The 25622-nt window shown below is 44.1% G+C and overlaps 3 protein-coding genes and 1 pseudogene across 5 annotated transcripts; 2 read left to right on the forward strand and 2 right to left on the reverse strand.

Moving 5' to 3' along the window:
• Positions 1-263: 263 nt before the first annotated feature.
• LOC121585357 lies at positions 264-892 on the forward strand (annotated as a pseudogene).
• A 1383-nt stretch (positions 893-2275) lies between these two features.
• Positions 2276-5057, reverse strand: LOC121542844 (anionic trypsin-1). The gene is made up of 5 exons (XM_041852408.2): positions 4174-5057; positions 3799-3952; positions 3225-3484; positions 2689-2825; positions 2276-2575 (listed from the first exon to the last, which is right to left on the reverse strand). The coding sequence occupies exons 1-5, from the start codon at positions 4235-4237 to the stop codon at positions 2426-2428; spliced, it is 765 nt and encodes a 254-aa protein (XP_041708342.2). The 5' UTR covers positions 4238-5057; the 3' UTR covers positions 2276-2425.
• Positions 5058-5993: 936 nt separating this feature from the next.
• LOC121542843 (trypsin) lies at positions 5994-8356 on the forward strand. Of its 2 annotated transcripts, XM_041852407.2 has the most exons (6): positions 5994-6502; positions 6771-6927; positions 7124-7222; positions 7366-7529; positions 7753-7889; positions 8050-8356. In XM_041852407.2, the coding sequence occupies exons 1-6, from the start codon at positions 6463-6465 to the stop codon at positions 8200-8202; spliced, it is 750 nt and encodes a 249-aa protein (XP_041708341.2). In that variant the 5' UTR covers positions 5994-6462; the 3' UTR covers positions 8203-8356. The 2 variants fall into 2 exon arrangements, with proteins under 2 accessions (XP_041708341.2, XP_041708339.2); XM_041852405.2 differs by having other exon boundaries at positions 5994-6927.
• Positions 8357-8457: 101 nt separating this feature from the next.
• cblc (Cbl proto-oncogene C, E3 ubiquitin protein ligase) lies at positions 8458-25622 on the reverse strand. 2 transcript variants are annotated; one of them, XM_045219624.1, is made up of 13 exons: positions 24664-25622; positions 19077-19223; positions 18687-18843; positions 16876-16997; positions 15982-16119; positions 13212-13431; positions 10457-10615; positions 10158-10313; positions 9965-10023; positions 9495-9578; positions 9202-9260; positions 8697-8949; positions 8458-8595 (listed from the first exon to the last, which is right to left on the reverse strand). In XM_045219624.1, the coding sequence occupies exons 1-12, from the start codon at positions 25038-25040 to the stop codon at positions 8825-8827; spliced, it is 1803 nt and encodes a 600-aa protein (XP_045075559.1). In that variant the 5' UTR covers positions 25041-25622; the 3' UTR covers positions 8458-8595; positions 8697-8824. The 2 variants fall into 2 exon arrangements, with proteins under 2 accessions (XP_045075559.1, XP_045075560.1); XM_045219625.1 differs by lacking the exon at positions 9495-9578 and having other exon boundaries at positions 24664-25621.

Consider the following 25622-nt stretch of genomic DNA (forward strand, 5'->3'; position numbering starts at 1 on the left):
CCGATTTCAACTGCCCCCTTAGTCACTTTACCCTGGCGCTGGGTCTGGTTCCAGCATACACGTCTGTAAGTAGACAACATCAGTTTGACATTGACGAAAGGGCAGAGTTAGGACATCCGTCTTTCTTGCGTCACTGCCTTATCCGCTTGTTGCAATGCATGTATATTACATAAATGTATAGTTCTGCATGTGATGGATGTTTGTGTGTTATTAATTTAACTACTTTTCTCAATTAACACATTTTCTTGGTTTTCAGTAACAAGATGTCTGATGAAAACTTCTATGAAGATCCTGACATCATCAATGAAATTAAGAACTGCGACAAGTTTACCCAAGCAGAGAACGCAGCCAAGGAAAAGAAGGACCTGGATCTCCTGGAGAATGTGACCCTTAGCATCGTTAATGCCTTTCTTGGACTCAGAGATGGGGACGAGGGAGCAGCAGAAACCGGAGTGACCAAGACCACCATGAAGGCCATCAGTTACAGCCCACCCTACCATGCCTAACGTGTACATCTGGGACCCCAAACTTTAAAGCAAAGAAGTATCTAAAGGAGGTCAGGTTTGAAACCTACGACTTCTTCATCATCATTGGCACGGTGAGGTTCAAAGAGAACGACATCATGCTGGCCAAAGAAATCCAGAAGATGAAGAAGATGTTTTACTTTGTCCGGTCTAAGATCGACAACGACATCCGAGCCGAGGCATGGAAGAAGAACTACAGGGAGGAAGATTTGCTCTCCAAGATCAGACAGAACTGTGAGGAGTACCTGAAGACCGAAGGGAACCCAAAAGTCTTCCTCATCTCCACCTTTAGAGCTGGGGAAGTAAGATTCCCAGCAGCTGATCGACTCTCTCGAAAAACCTCCCAGGGCACAAGCGGTCCGCCTTGATCCAGTCTCTGCTGGTTTGCTCCAAAGTCATGATTGAAAAGAAGAGGAAATATATTTTCAAAACTGCCTGCGCTGCAGCTGCTGCCGCCTCCACCACAGCAGCTGTACCCATCCCTGGCTTCTCGGTGGGCTGTAAGATTGGTATTATGCAGGCCTTCCTCTACAGGGCCTTCATATTCTTTGGACTGGATGAGAAATCCCTCCAGAGACTCTCAGAACGTGTCAATAAGCCAATGGGTGAACTGAGCTCAACGATGAAGTCTCGCTTCGCTGGGGGAGTCGATGAGAAGGTTGTGGCTGGAATGCTGAGTACAACAGCCATGGTGGCAGCCAAGACCATTGAGGTTGTGTTGACTAGCATACCTGCCATTGGTAGTTTTGGGTCAGTGGGGATTGCCTTTGCCACTACACTACACCTTCTGGACAAGGGAATAAAAGAGATGGTGGAGGATGCTAAAGCAGTGCTCATGGCGGCAGGCGTAGAATGACGTAAACATAATCAAACTGAGAAAACCTTTTCTTCATGGTGGATGCTACAAGCGCTGTAGATACATCTCTTACAGGTCAAATGTCAATGTCAAATGTCTAATCACTCCCGAGTGGCGCAGTGGTCTAAGGCACTGCATCGCAGTGCTAGCTGTGCCACTAGAGATCCTGGTTCGAGTCCAGGCTCTGTCGCGACCGGGAGACCCAGGGGCGGCGCACAATTGGTCCAAGGTAGGGGAGGGTTTGGCCGGCAGGGATGTGGGTTCGTTTCCCACGGGGAGCCAGTATATGAAAAATAAAAAATAAACATGTATGCATTCACTAACTGTAAGTCGCTCTGGATAAGAGCGTCTGCTAAATGACTAAAATGTAATCACTTTTGTTACCATGACAATAAAGAGTCAGGAACCCAAGGTTTGAGTTTGTTAACTTAGTTATAGCGTTGTTATTAGAGTTAGCATCATTATTAGAATTAGCATTGTTGTTAGCTATACCATCATTATTAGCATTAGCATCATCAGCAGCATTAGCATTGTGTAGTGCAATACAATGGATGCTATACATTTGTTAGCATATCTTTGTTAGCATGGTTACTTTTCCATTTGATTTGTCTTTGCCAACTAATGTCCTGCTCTGTACTCTATACCAATGTCACTATTTGATTGTACTAGTAACTAGTAGGTGGATACTTGGGAAATGCCAAACAGTGGAAGAGTACCTCTTATTCTTTCAATGTTTTATTAGTCTTTGTGTCATCTAATTTTACATTATTACAATTTTTGATGTGACTTTATATATTGTAGTGGTCTACCCTGTTACCTAAATCATTGATTGTTTGTGTATTGTTTTTTTATTGACACAAAGAATTGTAATAAAAAAGACAAACATACAGTAGGATCTGAAGTGAAAGATGTCATTTTATTGACTAGATGTCCCTTTGTCTTCCTGCATGTATCAACATCAGCCTTCTATCTCTCTCTACTTAATCTTCTTCTCTCTCTCTCTCTCCCTCTCTCTTTCTCTCTACTCTGGTGGGGAGGGCACAGGCTAGTAGTTGGTGATGGTCTCTTGGATCCAGGGCAGCAGGGCACAGACCTTGGTGTAGACACCAGGGTAGTTGGGCTGGGCACAGCCAACACCCCAGGACACGATGCCATGCAGCTCTCCGTTACACACCAGGGGACCGCCAGAGTCACCCTGAAAGAGAAATAGAGGGAGAGAGAGAGAGGGAGATAATGAATTAATATATAAATGAATGAACAAACAAATGAAATGTTCTGTTTGTGAGGTTGCAGGGGTATTCTCCATACCTGACAGGAGTCCTTGCCTCCCTCCAGGTATCCGGCACACACCATGGTATCAGTGATTTGGCCAGGGTAGGACCCCTCACAGTCCTTATTAGACAGGATGGGGATGTCCACACACTGCAGGTTAAATGGGTTGAACACTGAGAGAGAGAGAGAGAGAGAGAGAGAGAGAGAGAGAGAGAGAGAGAGAGAGAGAGAGAGAGAGAGACAGAGAGAGAGAGAGAGAGAGAGAGAGAGAGAGAGAGAGAGAGAGAGAGAGAGAGAGAGAGAGAGAGAGAGAGAGAGAGAGAGAGAGAGAGAGAGAGAGAATGTAAGTGTTATTCTCAGAAGTAGCTACCCTCTCAGGACTCTCATCACCAGACTTGTCAACAAGAAAATTGACTTGCTGATTCCCCATCAACATGTAGGCCTACAGTGAGCTACAGTTTAAAGAAGATGTAATTTAGTTGATTGCATTCAATAACCCATATTTTCTAATCTCATCCCAATCTCATCCTCATTCCACCCCATCCCACACTACACTCTGTCTGCATACATACCAGAGTCGGTGTAGATGTTTCCCCATCCAGACACCACACACATGTCCCCAGCCTTGGGGCAGGCCGTGGGCAGGGCGATGGGCTTGACAAACTCATTGAGAGTGACAGGGTGGGCCAGCTTCAACAGCATAATGTCGTGGTCCAGGGTCTGGTAGTTGTAGCTCTGGTGCCAGTAGATGGCGTCCACAGACATGTACTGCTCCGTACCCTCGTGCTTCCAGATGTGGTGGTCACCCAGGATGGCAAGCTGACTCCAAGGACTGGAGAGAGAGAGAGAGAGAGAGAGAGAGAGAGAGAGAGAGAGAGAGGGCATGATTTATGAGAGGAAGGAGAGAAGTAAGGGATGAAGTTGAAGAAGTGGAGAGAGGAAGGCACATAAGACAAGAAGGAGAGAGAGGGGTAGACAGAAAGTGAAGACAGAAGGAAAATTGGAGAATGGACAGCGGGACAAAAAAAATTGAACTTTACATGGTTCTTATATAAGGTTTGTGTGAATGAACTAACAGCAGAAGAGAGGCCTAAGGGAGGCGCAGTAAAGGGAAAAGACGGTTGACTGTGACCTTGCAGTACTCACTTCATCCAGCAGTGGGCGGCAGAGATGATCCACTGGTCGTTTATGAGGGAGCCGCCACAGAAGTGGTAGCCAATGTTAAGAGAGGCTTGCCAAGGCTGGGAGTGAGCCTCACACTCATAACCCCCCACGATCCTGTCATCCATAGGAGCTGCCACTGAGGGAGGGAAGGAGAGGAAGGTAGAGGGAGTGTCAGATGAGAAAGAGAGGAGGATGGAGAGAGGGAGTAGTGTTCAGAGATATGAGAGGAGGAAGGTGACAGAAGACAGAGAGATGCAGAGGTTAGAGATATACAAGATGGGCAAAAGGAGAGCATTAAGCTAATGTCCACATTGTCTGTAAAATATGTGTGTCTCTATGTGTGTGTGTGTGTGTTACCTGCAGCCCCCAGGAGTGTGAGTACAATCAGGCCAATCATTGTGCTGCGGAGACAAGTCTTCATTCATCAGACTGGAGATGTGCACTCTGCGATTTGCTACATTTATACTTTTATCTCAACTGCTATCCCTCCACCCTGCCCTGCCCCCTTTCCAAACGCTCCTGCCCCTTCATGCCTCATCTTATCACAAACCCCCCTTCCATTCTGCCAAGTACTCCGAGCATGCGTTTATCCCATTCCTCACGCCAATTTCATCATGCTTTTTGAGACATTTTGTTATTGGAATAAGTCACAGCTGCAGCCGTTTCAACCTTGGGACTTGGGACAGAAAGTGTTTAGTGTTGAAACAGTTGTGCTGTTGGCCAGATTGTCAGAGTGGTAGGATCATTGAGACCTTATAGAAGCGGGGGAAATTCTTGTTGTACTTTTCAGGCACCAGTTCTAACATGACAGGTGGCCATTTCTCCCACAGCTCCTGGCCTATATTCAAGGGCATACCAAGAGTACTAAAGAATAGTAGCAGAGATAAGGAAGGCTCTATGAGTAAAATGTGAATAGTAGCAGACAGAAGGATGATTTGCACACTGAAAATGTTTTGCAATCAGTGCATTCAATAGAATAATTAGTTGTTCTGTAAGATGCAACGATAGGAAAGCGAATAGACTTTGTTGGATGAGCACAGGCTGTTAAGTAGCCGTGGTCCTTTTGATACTGCATATGGCCAGCCATGGGTACGTGTCCTTCTGTGCCACATGCCAATTCAAAAGGCTAAATGTCTGTCATGTACAGTTTGCCAGCTACTGGTTAATCACCAGCTAGGTGTACACTCCCCTACATATTTATTTGGACAGTGAAGCTAAAACTTTTAATTTGGCTCTATACTCCAATATTTTGAATTTGAGAACAAATGTTTTATATGAGGCGACAGTACAGAATATCACCTTTTATTTGAGGGTGTTTTCATATATATCTGTTTTATCGTTTAGAAATGAATGCACTTTATGTATCTAGTCCCCCCATTTGAAGGTGTCATAAGTATTTGGACATATTCACTTATAGTGTATTTAATTTAGTCAAAAGTTTAGTATTTGGTCCCATATTCCTAGCACACAATGACTACATGTATTGTGTCATTTTGGAGTCACTTTTATTGTAAGTAAGAATAGAAGATGTTTCTGAACACTTCTACATTAATATGGATGTTACCATGATTATGGAGAATCATGAATGAATAATGATGAGTGGGAAAGTTACAGATGGACAAAGGGCATGCCTCCAAAACATGCTAACCTCTCACCATTACCAATAACAGGGGAGGTTAGGATTTTCTTGGAGGTATGATATTCATGCATCTGTAACTTTCTCACTCATCATTATTCAAGATTCATTCATGATTATCCGTAATCATGGTAGCATCCACATTAATGTAGAAGTGTTGAGAAACATATTATATTCTTATTTACAGTAAAAGTGACTCCAAAATGACACAATACATTATTTACCATTCATCTTTATTGGGCACAACATAATCCGAAACACAACCAAAACAAACTGCAAAGGCCTCCAACAAGTTTGTAGAGTCACAAGCTTGATTTAGCAGTGGTGGAAAAAGTATTAAATTGTCATGCTTGAGTAAAAGTACAAAGTAAAAGTAAATGCTATACATCAAATTCCTTATATTAAGCAAACCAGATGGAATGATTTTTATTTTTTATTTTTACAGACAGCCAGAGGCACACTCCAACACTCTCAATACTTATGACACCTTCAAATGGGGGACTAGATACATAAAGTGCTTTCATTTCTAAACGGTAAACAGATAAGTATGAAAGCACCCTCAAATAAAAGGTGACATACTGTATGGTCGCCTCATATAAAACATTGTTCTCAAATTCAAAATGCTGAAGTATAGAGGCAAATAAAACATTTTAGCTTCACTGTCCAAATAAATACATAGGGGAGTGTATGTTGCGGAGTGTATGCAGGTGTGTTTCAAAAAATATTGTGGCCAATGTATGCTTGTATGGTTAGGGATAAGGCAGAGTAATGGGGAGGGGGAAGTGATTAGGGTGGTAAGCATGGGGAGGGCAGTGCAGATAGGGGTTGTGTGCATATGGGAGGGCAGTGCAGATAGGGTTTGAGGGGTAAGGGAGGGAAGGTAGGGTTTGAGGGGTAGGGGAGGGAGGGTTTGAGGGGTAGGGGAGGGCAGATAGGGTGTGTATAAATAAAGTCCATGTGCGTGTCCAGGTGTCTTTGATCAGCCAGCGTTCACCGGACAGACAGACACCATGAGACTACTCGCTCTGATACTGCTGGTTGGATCTGCTGGTAATTAAATACACACACACCCACACACACACACAAACATACAGTACTTTAATATACTCTACCAATTATATATCATAAACTATGCGTAGGGAATAGTCATCTTACATGTAGCTTATAACAGCTTTCAACTTTGTTACCCAACAGGTTTCTTTGGGATGTAGAACAATTCTGATGAATGCTATTCAGAGAGCAACAATGTCCTCATCTCTCCCCTCTTGTGACCACTCTCTCTATATGGTGTCTCTCTCTGTGTGTGTGTGTGTTTCAGCGGCAGTGCCCCGTGAGGATGGTAAGATCATCGGGGGCCAGGAGTGTGAACCTCACTCCCGACCCTGGATGGCCTCCCTCAACTACGGGTACCACTTCTGCGGAGCCGTGCTCATCAACGAGCAGTGGGTGCTCTCTGTCGCTCACTGCTGGTACAAGTGAGTAAGGGTGGAGGGCAGGGGAGGACCAATATGGACCCAAAGGACGGCTATTCTATGTCTTCTGCAATGTAACAATTTGGATCTTTGCAGACTGTGACATGAAGTTGCTCTGTACTCATCATTTTACCACTCTGTCTTTCCCCTCCCTCCTCTCTACCCTCTTCTTCCTCTCCCCCTCTTCCTCCTCTCTCAGCCCCTACGCTATGCAGATCATGCTTGGAGACCACAACCTGCGTGTGTTTGAGGGAACTGAGCAGCTCATGAAGACTCAAAACATAATCTGGCATCCCAGGCAAGCTACATCCCACACTTACCCCTTACCCATCATTTAAGGGAAGCCATTTTATAACAACTGAACCGAGGCTGAATGAGGTTTTATCATATTATATGATGCAATAAGAATCCCTTGGCCTATCTCTCTTCTTCTCTCTGTAGCTATGACTACCAGACGCTGGACTATGACATGATGCTGATCAAGCTGTTCCACCCTGTGGAGATCACTGATTACGTGAAGCCCATCCCGCTGCCCACCGGCTGCCCAAACGCAGGCCTCCCATGCTCCGTCTCCGGCTGGGGCAACACCGCCACCGGAGAGGAGGGTGAGACGGACCAAATACCCCTGCATTTTACCTTTCCAAAACTATAACCACAGAAAGTACACCCAAACACACTATACCAAACAAACTTTACCAACATGAATTATTCCCTCACTACCTTTATCCACACACACTCTAACAACAAACACCTCACCGGAGAAGAGGTATGACTACGGATAAATGATATTAAATGACTGAATCTCCCTGTCTTTTGCTTCCTTCTCAGTAAACATGCCCGCCCGTCTGCAGTGTCTGGACGTGCCCATACTGGAGGATGAGAAGTGTGAGAAGGCCTACCCTGGCATGCTCACCCGCAGGATGGTGTGTGCCGGATACATGGACGGAGGCAGAGACGCATGCAACGTACGTACAGTATATGACTGAGCCCCTTTGCTATCTTTGTTGTGCAGTCATGTAGAAAACACAGTGGTACATATTAGGATCAACCTGAATTGATTTCTTACCTCTCTCTCTCTCCTCTCTCTGTCTCTATCTCTTTACTCTCTCTCTCTCTCTCTCTCAGGGGGACTCTGGCAGTGGTCTGGTGTGTTTGGGTGAGGTCCATGGCCTGGTGTCCTGGGGTCAGGGCTGTGCCGTGCCCGGATACCCCGGAGTCTACGTCAAAGTCTGTGAGTTCCTCCCCTGGATCGATGAGACCATGAAGGCCAACATGTAACACCGCTAGCTGCTTTCCTCCCTGTCTCTCAGACCTCCACTCCTCTCCCTCCAAACTCTTCCTCTCTCTCTCGTTCTCCTCCTAGTTCAATACTAAAGTGGAATCAGCACAGAGTGTAAGCATGTCAAACACAATAAAGCCTGAAGTTACACGATCTTCCGTCTGTCTGTCTTAGGAACTACACTTTCATTACTATGTGCATTTTTATTGGTATGATCAGTGGGCAAACTTCTGAGTACATTTTAACAACTTGAGAGAGGTGCAACATTTTTATTTGGGTTTCATGTTTGACCATATTAACATCAAACTATAGTATGTAGGCTATATACAGTACTAGCCATACATCCTGGACAAAGTTCTGAGGGACCTGTCATTGGAACTGTGCTGCAGCTACCCTGTTTGCTGTGCAGCAGAGGGCATTAGAGTTTATTTTATTAATTGATATATTAGTAGATCAATAGGGCATTCTCCCTCCATATTAAGGCATACATAAGATCCAGATACATTAGATTAACAATGGCTGTTTTTCAGGAACAGTGCAAATTGACCTTTCTTATTCCTATTATCCATCCATTCTTGAGTCAGTCAGTTTGAGATTTTGTGCTTATCTTTTCTCCCAGTGTCAGGAGGACATGGTTCTCTCCCGCTCTCTCTGGCTGAACCCGAGCTCTGCCGTCCTTTCACCCCTTTCTTTATGTCTCTTCTTCGGTTTCACTGAATCTGAGGCCCCTACCCAGGCTGCTCCACCTTCAAGATACATGTTTATATATATATATATATATATATATATATATATATATATATATATATATATATATATATATATATATATATATATATAGAGAGAGAGAGAGAGAGAGAGAGAGGGGTTAGTGAGGGGTTAGTGAGGCAACTAACTCTCAGTGTGTGTTACAGTAAGTGGAGAAGCCCCTGTAAAATAGCTTATTATTGTATAGAACAGCCCTCCACTCCCTCTCCCCCCTCCTCTCTGATACTCACCCTCTCCACAGGACTGGGGGGAGGAGGAGGGGAGGTTTGGCTCTGAGACAGACTCCTGACTGTTACAAAGAGAACAGAACAACAGCATTCACCACCGTCATGTTTTAACACTTTGGACAGCTAATACTGCATACAAGGTGCTATACAAATAATGTTTACGATTAAAACATGGTACTTGTGGCCGCATTTATTATTTTATGTAGAGCAAGCATATTATTGTGTTACATTAAAAATAAACACAAATTTTCCTGCCAAAAGTTAAGAAAGTCACATTGGGGACAGGCATAGCTGACATGTGAGAGATTGGGAGTGTGGGCGGTTGTCTGAACCCCCCAGAATTCTCCTCCTCACTGCTGGCTAGCTCCTCCCACTGGCATCTTAAGGGGAGGAGACAGAACACAAGAGCTGTCAATCAAGTTCAATGAGGAAGTGCTGTAACCAAATTACTTGTATTTACTTGTGGAACATTAGGTCACACACAAAGTGGTAAAGTTTCAGGTTATTGAGCTAACCATACAAAGCAAAAGTGTTTATATAAACTGTATTCAGTAAACTGTATGGCTATGGCCAGTACACACCAGACCAAGGGAGGAACAAACAGTGAGCTGAGTTTATTTTGGATGTAGGCTACAGTACACAATTCTTCTATTTCCGATAGACATCTTCCATATTGTTGATTCATTTCAAATAATTATTAATAGCCTAAAACGTTATCGATTAGTTATCGGTTATCCATCCACTGCAGTATGCATTTAGAGCTCACCTGTTAGTGCTGGTGGTGTGGTGTGTGAGCGCTCTGTCTGAGGGGGTGTCACTGTGAGCCTGTGGTGGAATAAGGGCACACTTTTACCTGTGTACCGAAGCCCCAGTTATCAGTAACTATGGGTTAGACGACTTCTTTCCATTGTGGTACTGTTACTATCAATTCTGTAGAGTGTGTGTATGGGGGAACTTACAGAACGCGAGTTAGAGTGGGAGTATTTGGCCAGTGTATCGGGCACAGAGGGCCGTAAGGGGGCTTGTGGGGAAGGGCAGCGGGAGGAGGTGCTGTGTTTGGGAGGGAGGGGTGGAGCAAGGTGGGAGCTGGGGAACTGGTACTCTTCAGACGACATCTGCATCAGAGAGAGAGAGAGAGAGAGAGAGAGAGAAAGGAGAGTCAATGCACGAGAAAAAACACTAAGAGACAGAGACAGTTAATGAGAACCCCCACCCCCCACCCCCTACCCCACACACAACCACACACACACAAACACACCCCCTTCATATAGGCCAGTTTTTTCATGACTAGCTGTATATCCTCCAGGTCATCTTCCTCTTCCTCCTCCTCGCTGACAGACAGGTAGGGCTCCACCAGGATGGACTCTGTCCCTCTGATGTCACAGCGACAGTATGGGCAGGTGTGTCCATCCGACTTCTGCAACACATGGAATGATCATACCAGGTTAAGCAGAATAAACGTTATGTACACATCTGTTCTGTATGTTAATGTGTATAAACTCCAGTGTCTGTGTATGTGTGGGTATTGTTGTATAAAATCAAATCACATTTTATTTGTCACATACTTGGTAAACAACAGGTATAGACTAACAGGAAAATACTTCCGGGCCCTTCCTAACAATGCAGAGTGAAAAATCATTGCTGAATGTCAAAAAGATTCCCGGGATGCAGTCATTTGGTTCTGTCAAGAGCATACCTGAGCAGATGTATTTCAATGCTGAAAGTGCACTACCCATAATAATGTCCTTTCTGTGGGTTAATTGCATGAAGCTACACTTACAGTAAAGCAACTGGTTTAGCATATCAAATTAAGGTTGAGCATTCTACCGTAGTTCGCTTTGGTAACAATCTGAGTATTCTGTTCAAATCTATTCTATTGTGTGTCTTCTTGTCCCCTGAAGTGTGACTGTGAAAGTGTGTGATAGTGTGTGATAGTGTGTGATAGTGTGTGACAGTGTGTGACCTGGCGAGGAGTGGAAACTCTAAGGGTAAGTCTCCTCACTGTGAGTGTATCATGAGGAGGATGTACACTTCAGCTCACACAGGAAGTCCTAACCCACATGTTAGGACACGATGGCCAACAATACTGCTCTATGTGCTGCTACACCGGTTCACAGACTGATGTGTAGTTGGCTGGCTCACTGACAGATGCACGGATGGACAGACTAGCCTACTGACAGACTGACTGACAGATTAACTGACTGACTGACCAACTGACTAACTGACTGATTGACAGGTGGATGGGCGGACATATTAACTGACTGACCAAGAACCAATTCCATACCGTTAACCCAAATTGGCATGTTGATGATATATATTTATAAAAGAGGATGTGTCTGGGTGATGTCAGAGACATTGTGTGAGCGAACGGTGTGTGGTTTGGCTTTGAGGATTTTGTTGGTGACGTAGTCAATCACAGAGTAGACATACAGTTGAAGTCGGAATTTTACATACACTTAGGTTGGAGTCATTAAAACTAGTTTTTCAACCACAAGTTTTGGCAAGTCGGTTAGGACATCTACTTTGTGCATGACACAAGTAATTTTTCCAACAATTGTTTACAGACAGATTAATTCCCTTATAATTCACTGTATCACAATTCCAGTGGGTCAGAAGTTTACATACACTAAGTTGACTGTGCCTTTAAACAGCTTGGTAAATTCCATAAAACGATGTCATGGCTTTAGAAGCTTCTGATAGGCTAATTGACATCATTTGAGTCAATTGGAGGTGTACCTGTGGATGTATTTCAAGGCCTACCTTCACACTCAGTGCCTCTTTGCTTGACATCATGGGAAAATCAGAAGGAATTGTAGACCTCCACAAGTCTGGTTCATCCTTGGGAGCAATTTCCAAATGCCTGAAGGTACCACGTTCATCTGTACAAACAATAGTACGCAAGTATAAACACCATGGGACCACGCAGCCGTCATAAAGCTCAGGAAGGAGACGCGTTCTGTCTCCTAGAGATGAACGTACTTTGGTGCGAATCAATCCCAGAACAATAGCAAAAGGACATTGTGAAGATGCTGGAGGAAACAGGTACAAAAGTATCTATATCTACAGTAAAACGAGTCCTATATCGACATAACCTGAAAGGCCGCTCAGCAAGGAAGATGCCACTGCTCCAAAACCGCCATAAAAAAGCCAGACTACGGTTTGCAACTGCACATGGGGACAAAGATCGTACTTTTTGGAGAAATGTCCTCTGGTCTGATGAAACAAAAATAGAACTGTTTGGCCATAATGATCATCGTTATGTTTGGAGGAAAAAGGGGGACGCTTGCAAGCCGAAGAACACCATCCCAACCGTGAAGCACGGGGGTGGCAGCATCATGCTGTGGGGGTGTTTTGCTGCAGGAGGGACTGGTGCACTTCACAAAATAGATGGCATCATGAGGAAGGAAAATTATGTGGATATATTGAAGCAACATCTCAAGACATCAGTCAGGAAGTTAAAGCTTGGTCGTAAATGGGTCTTCCAAATGGACAATGACCCCAAGCATACTCCCAAAGTTGTGGCAAAATTGCTTAAGGACAACAAAGTCAAGGTATTGGAGTGGCCATCACAAAGCCCTGACCTCAATCCTATAGAACATTTGTGGGCAGAACTAAAAAAGTGTGTGCGAGCAAGGAGGCCTACAAACCTGACTCAGTTACACCAGCTCTGTCAGGAGGAATGGGCCAAAATTCACCCAACTTATTGTGGGAAGCTTGTGGAAGGCTACCCGAAATATTTGACCCAAGTTAAACAATTTAAAGGCAATGCTACCAAATACTAATTGAGTGTATGTAAACTTCTAACCCACTGGGAATGTGATGAAAGAAATAAAAGCTGAAATAAATCATTTTCTCTACTATTATTCTGACATTTCACATTCTTAAAATAAAGTGGTGATCCTAACTGACCTAAGACAGGGAATTTTTACTAGGATTAAATGGCAGGAATTGTGAAAAACTGAGTTTAAATGTATTTGGCTAAGGTGTATGTAAACTTCCGACTTCAACTGTACCTGCCATCCTGTGAGGCACGGTTGGCACAGCAGATGTCCGCAGGGCTGGATGCGTGTGTCCTTGTCTCTCTCTGTACAGATCTTACACAGCTGGAAGGTACTGCCCATCTCACAGTACATCTCATACTCGTCCTCTGTAACTTTGACCCTGCTTCTCTGTGCTGGTTCACACAGACTGGTGAGGTCTGGGTTCACATCACGTCCATCAGGGTAAAGATAGCTGCAGGAAAACACAACACAGAATTACACACACATTATGCAAAACGATTACAGGCCTATGCAAATGTTGTGTGTGTGTGTGTTAGTGTTGCACGGGTCAGCTGTTTGTTCACCTGCACCCGCCCACAATTTCTAATAACCCATCAGCAACCACTGTTCCCAAGTCAAAATGTAGCCTACATTTGGTGTATCATTTTACTGCAAGAAATGCTTAATTCTGCAAGAGTTAATATTAAGGCTATGTCAGAGGCTATAGACCTACAGTCAGTGTCCAGATTTTGGTTTCCATTTAACCCGATCTAAACAGTAGGCTACAGTTCCCTTGACTTTCCATAGACCTACACTGCTCAAAAAAATAAAGGGAACACTAAAATAACACATCCTAGATCTGAATGAATGAAATAATCTTATTAAATACTTTTTTCTTTACATAGTTGAATGTGCTGACAACAAAATCACACAAAAATTATCAATGGAAATCAAAATTATCAACCCATGGAGGTCTGGATTTGGAGTCACCCTCAAAATTAAAGTGGAAAACCACACTACAGGCTGTTCCAACTTTGATGTAATGTCCTTAAAACAAGTCAAAATGAGGCTCAGTAGTGTGTGTGGCCTCCACGTGCCTGTATGACCTCCCTACAACGCCTGGGCATGCTCCTGATGAGGTGGCGGATGGTCTCCTGAGGGATCTCCTCCCAGACCTGGACTAAAGCATCCGCCAACTCCTGGACAGTCTGTGGTGCAACGTGGTGTTGGTGGATGGAGCGAGACATGATGTCCCAGATGTGCTCAATTGGATTCAGGTCTGGGGAACAGGCGGGCCAGTCCATACCATCAATGCCTTCCTCTTGCAGGAACTGCTGACACACTCCAGCCACATGAGGTCTAGCATTGTCTTACATTAGGAGGAACCCAGGGCCAACCGCACCAGCATATGGTCTCACAAGGGGTCTGAGGATCTCATCTCGGTACCTAATGGCAGTCAGGCTACCTCTGGCGAGCACATGGAGGGCTGTGCGGCCCCCAAAGAAATGCCACCCCACACCATGACTGACCCACCGCCAAACCGGTCATGCTGGAGGATGTTGCAGGCAGCAGAACGTTCTCCACGGCGTCTCCAGACTCTGTCACGTCTGTCACATGTGCTCAGTGTGAACCTGCTTTCATCTGTGAAGAGCACAGGGCGCCAGTGGCGAATTTGCTAATCTTGGTGTTCTCTGCCAAATGCCAAAAGTCCTGCACGGTGTTGGGCTGTAAGCACAACCCCCACCTGTGGACGTCGGGCCCTCATACCACCCTCATGGAGTCTGTTTCTGACCGTTTGAGCAGACACATGCACATTTGTGGCCTGCTGGAGGTCATTTTGCAGGGCTCTGGCAGTGCTCCTCCTGCTCCTCCTTGCATAAAGGAGGAGGTAGCAGTCCTGCTGCTGGGTTGTTGCCCTCCTACGGCCTCCTCCACGTCTCCTGATGTACTGGCCTGTCTCCTGGTAGCGCCTCCATGCTCTGGACACTACGCTGACAGACACAGCAAACCTTCTTGCCAAATCTCGCATTGATGTGCCATCCTGGATGCGCTGCACTACCTGAGCCACTTGTGTGGGTTGTAGACTCCATCTCATGCTACCACTAGAGTGAAAGCACCGGCAGCATTCAAAAGTGACCAAAACATCAGCCAGGAAGCATAGGAACTGAGAAGTGGACTGTGGTTACCACCTGCAAAACCAGTCCTTTATTGGGGGTGTCTTGCTAATTGCCTATAATTTCCACCTGTTGTCTATTCCATTTGCACAACAGCATGTGAAATTTATTGTCAATCAGTGTTGCTTCCTAAGTGGACAGTTTGATTTCACAGAAGTGTGATTGACTTGGAGTTACATTGTGTTGTTTAAGTGTTCCCTTAATTTTTTTGAGCAATGTATTTGAAGTCCCCATCTTGTGACTATCATCCTCTTTTACCACTTCACCAGATCTTTCCCAAACATGACTTTTCTGGCCCTACCTTCTCTTCATTTTCAACTCTCCGTTTCGCAGCTTTTCTCTTATTGAATTAAACTCTGGCATTGTCCTTTTTGCCTCCATGGGGGCATTCCCAAAAGCATTTGGCGATTGGCGTATAGACTATTTAGCGCGCGTACAGTTAGGCCCTAAAGCTTAGGCTTATGCACTAATGCCATTGCCAGAAAGCCTAAAATAGTTAAATAAAAACCTAAATGTTTATGGACCCAGCCGCCCTTCATCCACACAATATGTAATGACCATAAACCCACCCACCCCAAGGATATAATCGCAGGGCAGCTTTTTATCAGTCAACCCGCGCATCACTAGTGTGTGTCAGTGGAGGCTGCTGAGGGGAGGACGGCTCATAATAATTGCCAGAACAGAACGAATGGAATGGCATCAAACACCTGGAAACCATGGAAACCATGTGTTTGATGTATTTGATACCATTCCACTGATTCTGCTCCAGTCATTACCACGAGCCCATTCTCCCCAATTAAGGTGCCACCAACCTCCTGTGGTGTGTGTCCATGTGTGTATTTACTCACCAGCCCTCCCTGAAGCCCTGGATGAGGGCCTGGTAGAGAGGTGTATTCTGGGGGATCGTCTGTACGATGCCGCCATCACCAGTCACATGACCAATGGCCCACTGGCCCATCCGAGTGCAGCTCAGACGGAAGATGTAGCTAGACAGAGATACAGAGTTCACGTGGAAACGTCTTTACTGGAGTTCATACAGATTTGAACGTGAAATACAGTTAACTGCCAAAATAAAGGAAACATCAACATAAAGTGTCTTAATAGGGCGTTGAGCCAGAACAGCTTCAATGCATACTTGGAATAGATTCTACAAGTGTCTGGAACTCTATTGGAGGGATGCGAGACCATTCTTCCACGAGAAATTCCATAATTTGGTGTTTTGTTGATGATGGTTGAAAACACTGCCTCAAGCGCCGCTCCAGAATCTCCCATAAGCGTTCAATTGGGTTGAGATCTGGTGACTGAGACGGCCATGGCATATGGTTTACATTGTTTTCATTCAGTGACCTCTCATGCCCTGTGGATGTCATCTTATGGGGGCATAGCCATAGTAGCCAAAATAATGACCCTAAGCATAATGGGATGTTGATTGCTTAATTAACTCAGGAACCACACCTGTGTGGAAGCACCTTCTTTCATTATACTTTGTATCCCTCATTTCCTCAAGTGTTTCCATTATTTTGGCAGTTACCTCTACTTATCTAGGTATTATTCTTTACTATTATTATAATTATTCTGTCAGTGTGCCCTAAACGTAATCACTGCAGATATTGTTGTAGGTTATGGTACACCTCCTCTCTTTTCTCCTGAGCACCTCTTATCCCCCTCTTCCTTCCCAGTCATCTACTCTCTCTCTCCACACCCCAACCCATCCACCCCCAAACAATCTCTCCTGTCCTCACCTCCCGGGCCGGTGCAGGTAGTTTTGGAGGCGGGTTTTGACCTGGTCGTAGGTGAGGAAGGCCATGTAGCCGGGGTGGGTCACTGCCAACTGGTTCCAGTTCCTCAGAAGAGACCTCCAGGGCTGACAGGAGAGGGGAGGAAATATTTACTATCAGTTGAAATATGTGTTCTTTTTTTCCACTTTGGAATGTTTTGGCTTTCTTTAGACAGTGGGAGACAGAAAGAATGGGATAGACATCTTGGAAAGTGGCAGAATGCATGTTCACTGAACATTATGTGAGGTGTCTAATTAACTTATAACAGGGCTAACATATAAGGATCACATGTACAGTGCCTTGCAAAAATATTCAACCCTTTTTCCTATTTTGTTGCATTACAACCTGTAATTTAAATGGATTTTTATTATTTGGATTTCATGTAATGGACATACACAAAAAAGTCCAAATTGGTGAAGTGAAATGAAAAAAAGTACTTGTTTAAAAAAATTATACAAAATAAATAACGGAAAAGTGGTGCGTGCATATATATTCACCCCCTTTGCTATGAAGCCCCTAAATAAGATCTAGTGCAACCAATTACCTTCAGAAGTCACATAATTAGTTAAATAAAGTCCACCTGTGTGCAATCTAAGTGTCACAGGATCTGTCACATGATCTCAGTATATATACACCTGTTCTGAAAGGCCCCAGAGTCTGCAACACCATTAAGCAAGGGGCACCACAAAGCAAGCGGCACCATGAAGACCAAGGAGCTCTCCAAACAGGTCAGGGACAAAGTTGTGGAGAAGTACAGATCAGGGTTGGGTTATAAAAAAATATCAGAAACATTGAACTGAGCTCCATTAAATCCATTATTAAAAAACTGAAAGAATATGTCACCACAACAAACCTGCCAAGAGAGGGCCGCCCACCAAAACTCATGGACCAGGCAAGGAGGGCATTAATCAGTGAGGCTACAAAGAGACCAAAGATAACCCTGAAGGAGCTACAAAGCTCCACAGCAGAGATTGGAGTATCTGTCCATAGGACCACTTTAAGCCGTACACTCCACAGAGGTGGGCTTTACGGAAGAGTGGCCAGAAAAAAGCCAATGCCTAAAGAAAAAAATAAGCAAACACGTTTTGTGTTCGCCAAAAGGCATGTGGGAGACTCCCCAAACATATGGAAGAAGGTACTCTGGTCAGATGAGACTAAAATTGAGCTTTTTGGACATCAAGGAAAACGCTAGGTCTGGCACAAACCCAACACCTTTCATCACCCCGAGAACACCATCCCCACAGTGAAGCATGGTGGTGGCAGCATCATGCGGTGGGGATGTTTTTCATCGGCAGGGACTGGGAAACTGGTCAGAATTAAATGAATGATGGATGGCGCTAAATACAGGGTAATTCTTGAGGGAAACCTGTTTGTCTTCCAGAGATTTGAGACTGGGACGGAGGTTCACCTTCCAGCAGGAAAATGACCCTAAGCATACTGCTAAAGCAACACTCAAGTGGAAGGTGCAGAGACAATAGCGTGGCACCAGCGGAACAGAAGGAGCTGGTTGTGGGAAAGTGAGACAGCTGAAGAAAGGTGGCTCTAAGAATAGATTTAGGGGGGGGTGAATAGTTATGCATGCTCAAGTTTTCATTTTTTTTGTCTTATTTCTTGTTTGTTTTACAATAAAATATATTTTGTATCTTCAAAGTGGTAGGCATGTTGTGTAAATCAAATGATACAAATCCCCCAAAATCCATTTAAATTCCAGGTTGTAAGGCAACAAAATAGGAAAAATGCCAAGGGGAGGTGAATACTTTCGCAAGCCACTGTACCTGGAATAGCCTGGTGAAGATGTCAAACTCGAACACTGAGATGTGGTCGCTACAGGTGAGGTCTACAGTTGACTTTAAAGCCATGGACTCCATCCCCTCTTCAAAGCCATGGACCCTACGGAGATGCTGCTTAAAACTGCTCCACTGCACAATACACCTAGGAGAGAGAACGAGGGGAGGGGAGGAGAGGGAGAGAGGGGTGGGAGATAAAGGAAGAAGGAAAGTGAGAGAGAGAAGGAGAGTGAAAGGGAGAGGAACAGAATACTTTTCACAAGACTAGAAAAAGAATGTGCCTATATACAAATAGACTCTTCCTATTTATGGAATGTTCTGTCAAGCCCACGTCCCTTATTCCATTCTAGTTCCACTGTTACCCCACCCAACACTCACTTGTTTCCAAATGCTCGCCTCCAGAACTCTCCGGCCTCTGTCTTAGTCAGCCTGTAGGTGTCGCCTTGAAAGCGCCCCTCTGGAAACATGGCCCTCAGCTCCCAGAGCATGTGACTGAAGAGCAGGGACAGCTTGGTCAAGTTTCTCCTGTGAATAACAGAAAATAACATTAAGCTATTCTGAGCTTTTTACAATGTATCAACTAGGGTGATAGGGTAAACTTTCTGGTCCATAGCTTGAAAGGCAACAGTGGCAGCTAGAATGAAAGTAAACTTTAGATCTCATAGACATAATGGGTTTTGTACCCTCTAACAAACATGAATGTATCTCTCTCTCTCTCTCTCTCGCTCTGTCACACACACACACACAGGTACACTTGTGCTTGTACAAACAGGATGTCACAGTCTTGCTCTTCCTGTCCTTGTTCGTTTTGTGCCTCAGAGACTGAGTTTTCCGTTAGCAACTTGACCAACCAAGAAGACACTCAACAGTTACTGTGTGGTTCTGCCCTTGAGTGCGTGTCTATTATCAGCCTGCCAGGGACAGTAACGATCCGGACACAAACCTCTTACTGAATGTTCCACTCACCGTCTCAACCATTCTCTCATCTCTCTGGCTGTACGGGCAGTTGAGAGCAGGACTGAAGTTTTACTAACCTGGTTGACCGTGTTCATTTCTTACTTTCAACCACACTCATTCACTGCATCCTGTCTACAGTGGAGCTCAATGGTGTGGGTAAAGCATAGCAACTTCTTATTGGAAAGAAAGAGCTCACATGGCAGTGATAATGTACCTACAGTGATACTGTACCTACAGTGATAATGTACCTACAGTGATACTGTACCTACAGTGATAATGTACCTACAGTGAGACTGTACTCTACAGTGATAATGTACCTACAGTGATAATGTACCTACAGTGATAATGTACCTACAGTACGCGTGACAGTACTATATGCCTGCCTCTCACTGCAGACCAAGAAGGCGACAGTGCATGTGGCATAGTTACCGTTTTTTGCAATAGACTATTAGCACTAATGTATTAGACAATATCTACCTGGTAGCTGTTACTTATTGTTGCAACAACCGTGGTTAATTAAAATTGCACCTGCAGGGACTTGTCACTGCTTGTCAAAGCAAAAGCAACACCACATTGACTCAATGGCAATTTCCCTGGCATTGAATGTAGCTTTATAGCAAACCACGGCATTTTACCCAGGCGTGGGCGGTGTGTGAAAACATATAAGAACAGAGAAACATTTAGTTTTGTTTGTGTGTTGCTTACCATGAACAGAGAGGTGTTTGAAGGAGAGTGTGGGAGAGGTGTGAATGTTTGTGTAATTGTATGTGTGTGTTATTAATATAAACTAACAATAATCTGGCTCTCTCAGTTGTTAATATAAATTGTTGTTATGACAAGGCATGACCCAAATGAATGTGATTTCATGATACACAGATTATGTAGATTCAGAGAGCAAAATATGGACGACAAGGAGCGAAGGGAATAACAGTTATGTTAAGAATTGCCAGTCCTGCTGTACTGCATTGCACTGAACATGCATCCCTAGCCAAGCCCCGTTCTTCTTACCATCAGTGAGATTCAGCAGTTTTAGAAAAATTACACATAGCTCATAGCTTTTCTTGACTTCACAGATAATACAGACTTTTTTGTATTATTGTAAAAATGTTGTGTGTTTAGCGGTATATACAGTGAGGGAAAAAAGTATTTGATCCCCTGCTGATTTTGTACGTTTGCCCACTGACAAAGAAATGATCAGTCTATAATTTTAATGGTAGGTTTATTTGAACAGTGAGAGACAGAATAACAACAACAAAATCCAGAAAAACGCATGTCAAAAATGTTATAAATTGATTTGCATTTTAATGAGGGAAATAAGTATTTGACCCCCTCTCAATCAGAAAGATTTCTGGCTCCCAGGTGTCTTTTATACAGGTAACGAGCTGAGATTAGGAGCACACTCTTAAAGGGAGTGCTCCTAATCTCAGTTTGTTACCTGTATAAAAGACACCTGTCCACAGAAGCAATCAATCAATCAGATTCCAAACTCTCCACCATGGCCAAGACCAAAGAGCTCTCCAAGGATGTCAGGGACAAGATTGTAGACCTACACAAGGCTGGAATGAGCTACAAGACCATCGCCAAGCAGCTTGGTGAGAAAGTGACAACAGTTGGTGCGATTATTCGCAAATGGAAGAAACACAAAATAACTGTCAATCTCCCTCAGCCTGGGGCTCCATGTAAGATCTCACCTCGTGGAGTTGCAATGATCATGAGAATGGTGAGGAATCAGCCCAGAACTACACGGGAGGATCTTGTCAATGATCTCAAGGCAGCTGGGACCATAGTCACCAAGAAAACAATTGGTAACACACTACGCCGTGAAGGACTGAAATCCTGCAGCGCCCGCAAGGTCCCCCTGCTCAAGAAAGCACATATACAGGCCCGTCTGAAGTTTGCCAATGAACATCTGAATGATTCAGAGGAGAACTGGGTGAAAGTGTTGTGGTCAGATGAGACCAAAATCGAGCTCTTTGGCATCAACTCAACTCGCCGTGTTTGGAGGAGGAGGATTGCTGCCTATGACCCCAAGAACACCATCCTCACCATCAAACATGGAGGTGGAAATATTATGCTTTGGGGGTGTTTTTCTGCTAAGGGGACAGGACAACTTTACCGCATCAAAGGGATGATGGACGGCACCATGTACTGTCAAATCTTGGTTGAGAACCTCCTTCCCTCAGCCAGGGCATTGAAAATGTGTCATGGATGGGTATTCCAGCATGACAATGACCCAAAACACACGGCCAACGCAACAAAGGAGTGGCTCAAGAAGAAGCACATTAAGGTCCTGGAGTGGCCTAGCCAGTCTCCAGACCTTAATCCCATAGAAAATCTGTGGAGGGAGCTGAAGGTTCGAGTTGCCAAACGTCAGCCTCGAAAACTTAATGACTTGGAGAAGATCTGCAAAGAGGAGTGGGACAAAATCCCTCCTGAGATGTGTGCAAACCTGGTGGCCAACTACAAGAAACGTCTGACCTCTGTGATTGCCAACAAGGGTTTTGCCACCAAGTACTAAGTCATGTTTTGCAGAGGGGTCAAATACTTATTTCCCTCATTAAAATGCAAATCAATTAATAAAAATTTTGACATGGGTTTTTCTGGATTTTGTTGTTGTTATTCTGTCTCTCACTGTTCAAATAAACCTACCATTAAAATTATAGACTGATCATGTCTTTGTCAGTGGGAAAACGTACAAAATAGAGCAGAGGATCAAATACTTTTTCCCCTCACTGTATATAATTGTGAAATATGTGTTTAATTTTGTACTTTGAGTAATTAACAAATGTAAGAAACAATGTTATTATAGGACATATCCAAATTTTCCAAATTTTTAAAGAAGAAACAATATTTACATCATGTTGTTCATGATTGTCTTTAAAACAAAAAAAAACGTGTTGCACCACCCTGAAATGTCTCAGCGACCCATACTGCCTTTCTCCATGGTCCGTATATCCCAGAGAGTTGTTGCGATCACCCAGTTTCACCCAGTTACCATTAGCATGATAAAGCCCCAGGTCCACTCCATTGTCCCTCTGAGACATTAGTAGTCTCAACGGAACAGAGGTTTGGTTCCAAACATTGAGTCACTCAGACACATTTCTTCCCAAAATACCCACCTTAACTTAACTGCACAACTACTGCACAACTACTAAATAACTAAATGTAGCTGTTATAGCCCGACCCCAAAATGCCATATTGATTTTGTGTTTATGTTTTAAGACAGCCGACTTGTGGGAACTGGGAATGTTCATTTTTGTCTCGCTGGTACTATAAATGGATGTTAATGGATGCTCAGGTCTATTTGTATCTATTGTGGTTCTGCTCTGTCTTTGGCTGTGCTCCAAAATTAACTTACTGTACGTATCAAGTCTAATGCCAACCAAGTCCTTATGAATATGCCAATCTAATACCATGCATTTTAATTTTCCTAGTTGGCCTTAGTTACTTGAGAATTTATTTGAATATTGGCCATAGAGAATATTGGCGGGAAGTCTGTGTCATGGTGCTGGTGGAGTCAGATATCTGGGACATGTCCCCTGCCCTTGACCCCACAGCTGCTTATTTTGTCTTAGTAAAGGTCAGCCCAGAATGGAATTATTTCGGGTGAAAAGGTCAACATTCTAAAATGTACTCTAAACCAATGATATCCTCAGGGTTGAATTTCTGGTACGGTATAATAGTCTTGTAGCCTACAGATGCATAATGTTTTTTCAGTAGTAATTGTTTCACCTCTGTGGATATAAAAAAGCATTAATGTTTATTCATGCTAGATTAAAAGTGAATGAGGAGAGCAAAAACCATGTAAACAATGTGCATTGTTGGGGAGTAATGAACTACATGTAGTTCAACTAGTAAGGGGCAGCAGGTAGCTTGGTGGTTAAGAGCGTTGTGCCAGTAACCGAAAGGTTGCTGGTTCTAATCCCTGAGCCGACTAGGTGAAAAATCAGTCGACGTGCCCTTGAGCAAGGCACTTAACCCTAATTGCTCCTGTAAGTCGCTCTGGATAAGAGCGTCTGCTAAATGACGTAAATGTAATTCAACTACATTTAGTGGTAGTTTAACTAAATTCAAATATTAGTAGTGAATAACTTTTTTTGTAATGTTGTGATGTAGCTAACTATTGGGACTAGACACTACTTTTTATTTGGAAAAATAAAATATGGGTGAAGAAGACAATCATTTCCTTTCTTTTTCGGCATCAGACCTGCCGTATTCTCACCTGAAACATAGTTTTGTGTTTAATAGGCTTAATTACACATTCTGTTAACATATGTCACAAAGTTCTGTTCTTGCAATTTGTAGTCTATGACATTTCAGAATTAGAAGGAGTTTGGATGTAGTGAACTACACTGAGTGTACAAAACATTTAGCTATTTCCATGACATGGACTGACCAGGTGAATCCAGGTGAAAGCTATGATCCCTTTTTGATGTCACCTGTTAAATCCACTTCGATTCTGTATGTGTGCCATTCAGAGGGTATGGTAGGAGGTGCCAGGTGCACCGGTTTGAGTGTATAAAAAATGGTCCACCACCCAAAGGACATCCAGCCAACTTGACACAACTGTGGGAAGCATTGGAGACAATATGGGCCAGCATCCCTGTGGAACGCTTTCGATACCCTGTAGAGTCCATGCCCCGAAGAATTGAGGCTGTTCTGAGGGCAAAAACGGGGTGCAACTCAATATTAGGAGGTGTTCCTAGTGTTTTGTACACTCTGTACTTTTTCAAATAAACTTTGGTTAAGTAAACTATATTAAGGGTAGCTTTAATGTAGAGTAACTTCGTTCCAGTATAAAGTAATTGGTAGCTTGGTAAACTATATTTATAGTAGCTTCCCCAACACTGACAATGTGTATGATAATTGGATTAAGTGCCAAATCCTAACTGGAGACACATGCAGGTAACTTTCTGAGTTTTCACATAGCCGTTTTTGTTTTTCACAAAGAAACAGTTTACGACCCCATATATCAAGTTATGTTCCGGCCCTTGTTGTTCTCTCTCACCTGTAGCGGGACATCTCCTCGAACATCTTATCGCGCCCCTCTTTAAACAGCAGCACGGCCCGGTCCGTCTTATCCAGCAGGTGTCTGGCATGGATCATCAGGTACTCCCCCTCGTCCCCCCGGGGGGCCTGCCCCCCTGCCCCAGGCCCCCTGTACGGCTCCCACACCTGGGTGAGCAGCGTGGCTGTCTCTGAGACCACCTCGGGGAGGTACGGGGGGCTGTTCCTCAGGCCCAGCCTGGGGTTGGTACATAACCGGTGCAGCTTCTCCAGCCTCTTCAGGGCCTTGTCCACCTGCCGCCGGTCAGAGGCACTGGGTGGCTGGGAGGTGGATTTCAGGCTCTGGTCAGATCCTAGCCCGTTCCCTCCCGTGGCCATTGTCCTGAGAAGGGATTCCTGGTTGTGGTGTGTTAGTCCGAGTGGGATCTGTTCAGTGCAGCCTGACGGTTTGTGTCTGGCAGCCCTGTCTGTGACAGTTGAATGAGGGAGTGGTCTAGATGTCTGTCATGGACGGCTTAGTAAATGTTATCATTGTATCTTTATGGTTGACAGCTTTAGTTGAAAAGAGCACACTTCATCCAATATACCTTCACCAGTGTTCCTCAGTAATCCAAAGTATAATCCAATGAAATCAGGTAATCCAGATAGGGGCAGAGCGCCGGAATATACCATAGTCCAACAGGAATGGAGACAACTGCTGTGGTTTAGAAAGAGTGGAGGTGAAACGTCTTGTCCAGAAAAGCGCAAACAAACAATATCTCAAAACTGTTTACAAACAAACAATCTCTCAAAAGTTGTTGTTTTTCAAGCCTGCATTCATAAAGTCCTCAAATCATAAATCCTCAATTTCTTTGGTCAGTTCTCCAAAAGTCTGATTTTTTTGGGGAAACAGTCTCTTTCTGTAAAAAGAAAGTGTAAAGAGAAAACACTGAAAGAGAGAGAGTGCAGGGGAGGGCAGAA

The sequence above is a fragment of the Coregonus clupeaformis genome, unplaced genomic scaffold, assembly GCF_020615455.1.
Source record: "Coregonus clupeaformis isolate EN_2021a unplaced genomic scaffold, ASM2061545v1 scaf2541, whole genome shotgun sequence".
Taxonomy (NCBI): domain Eukaryota; kingdom Metazoa; phylum Chordata; class Actinopteri; order Salmoniformes; family Salmonidae; genus Coregonus; species Coregonus clupeaformis.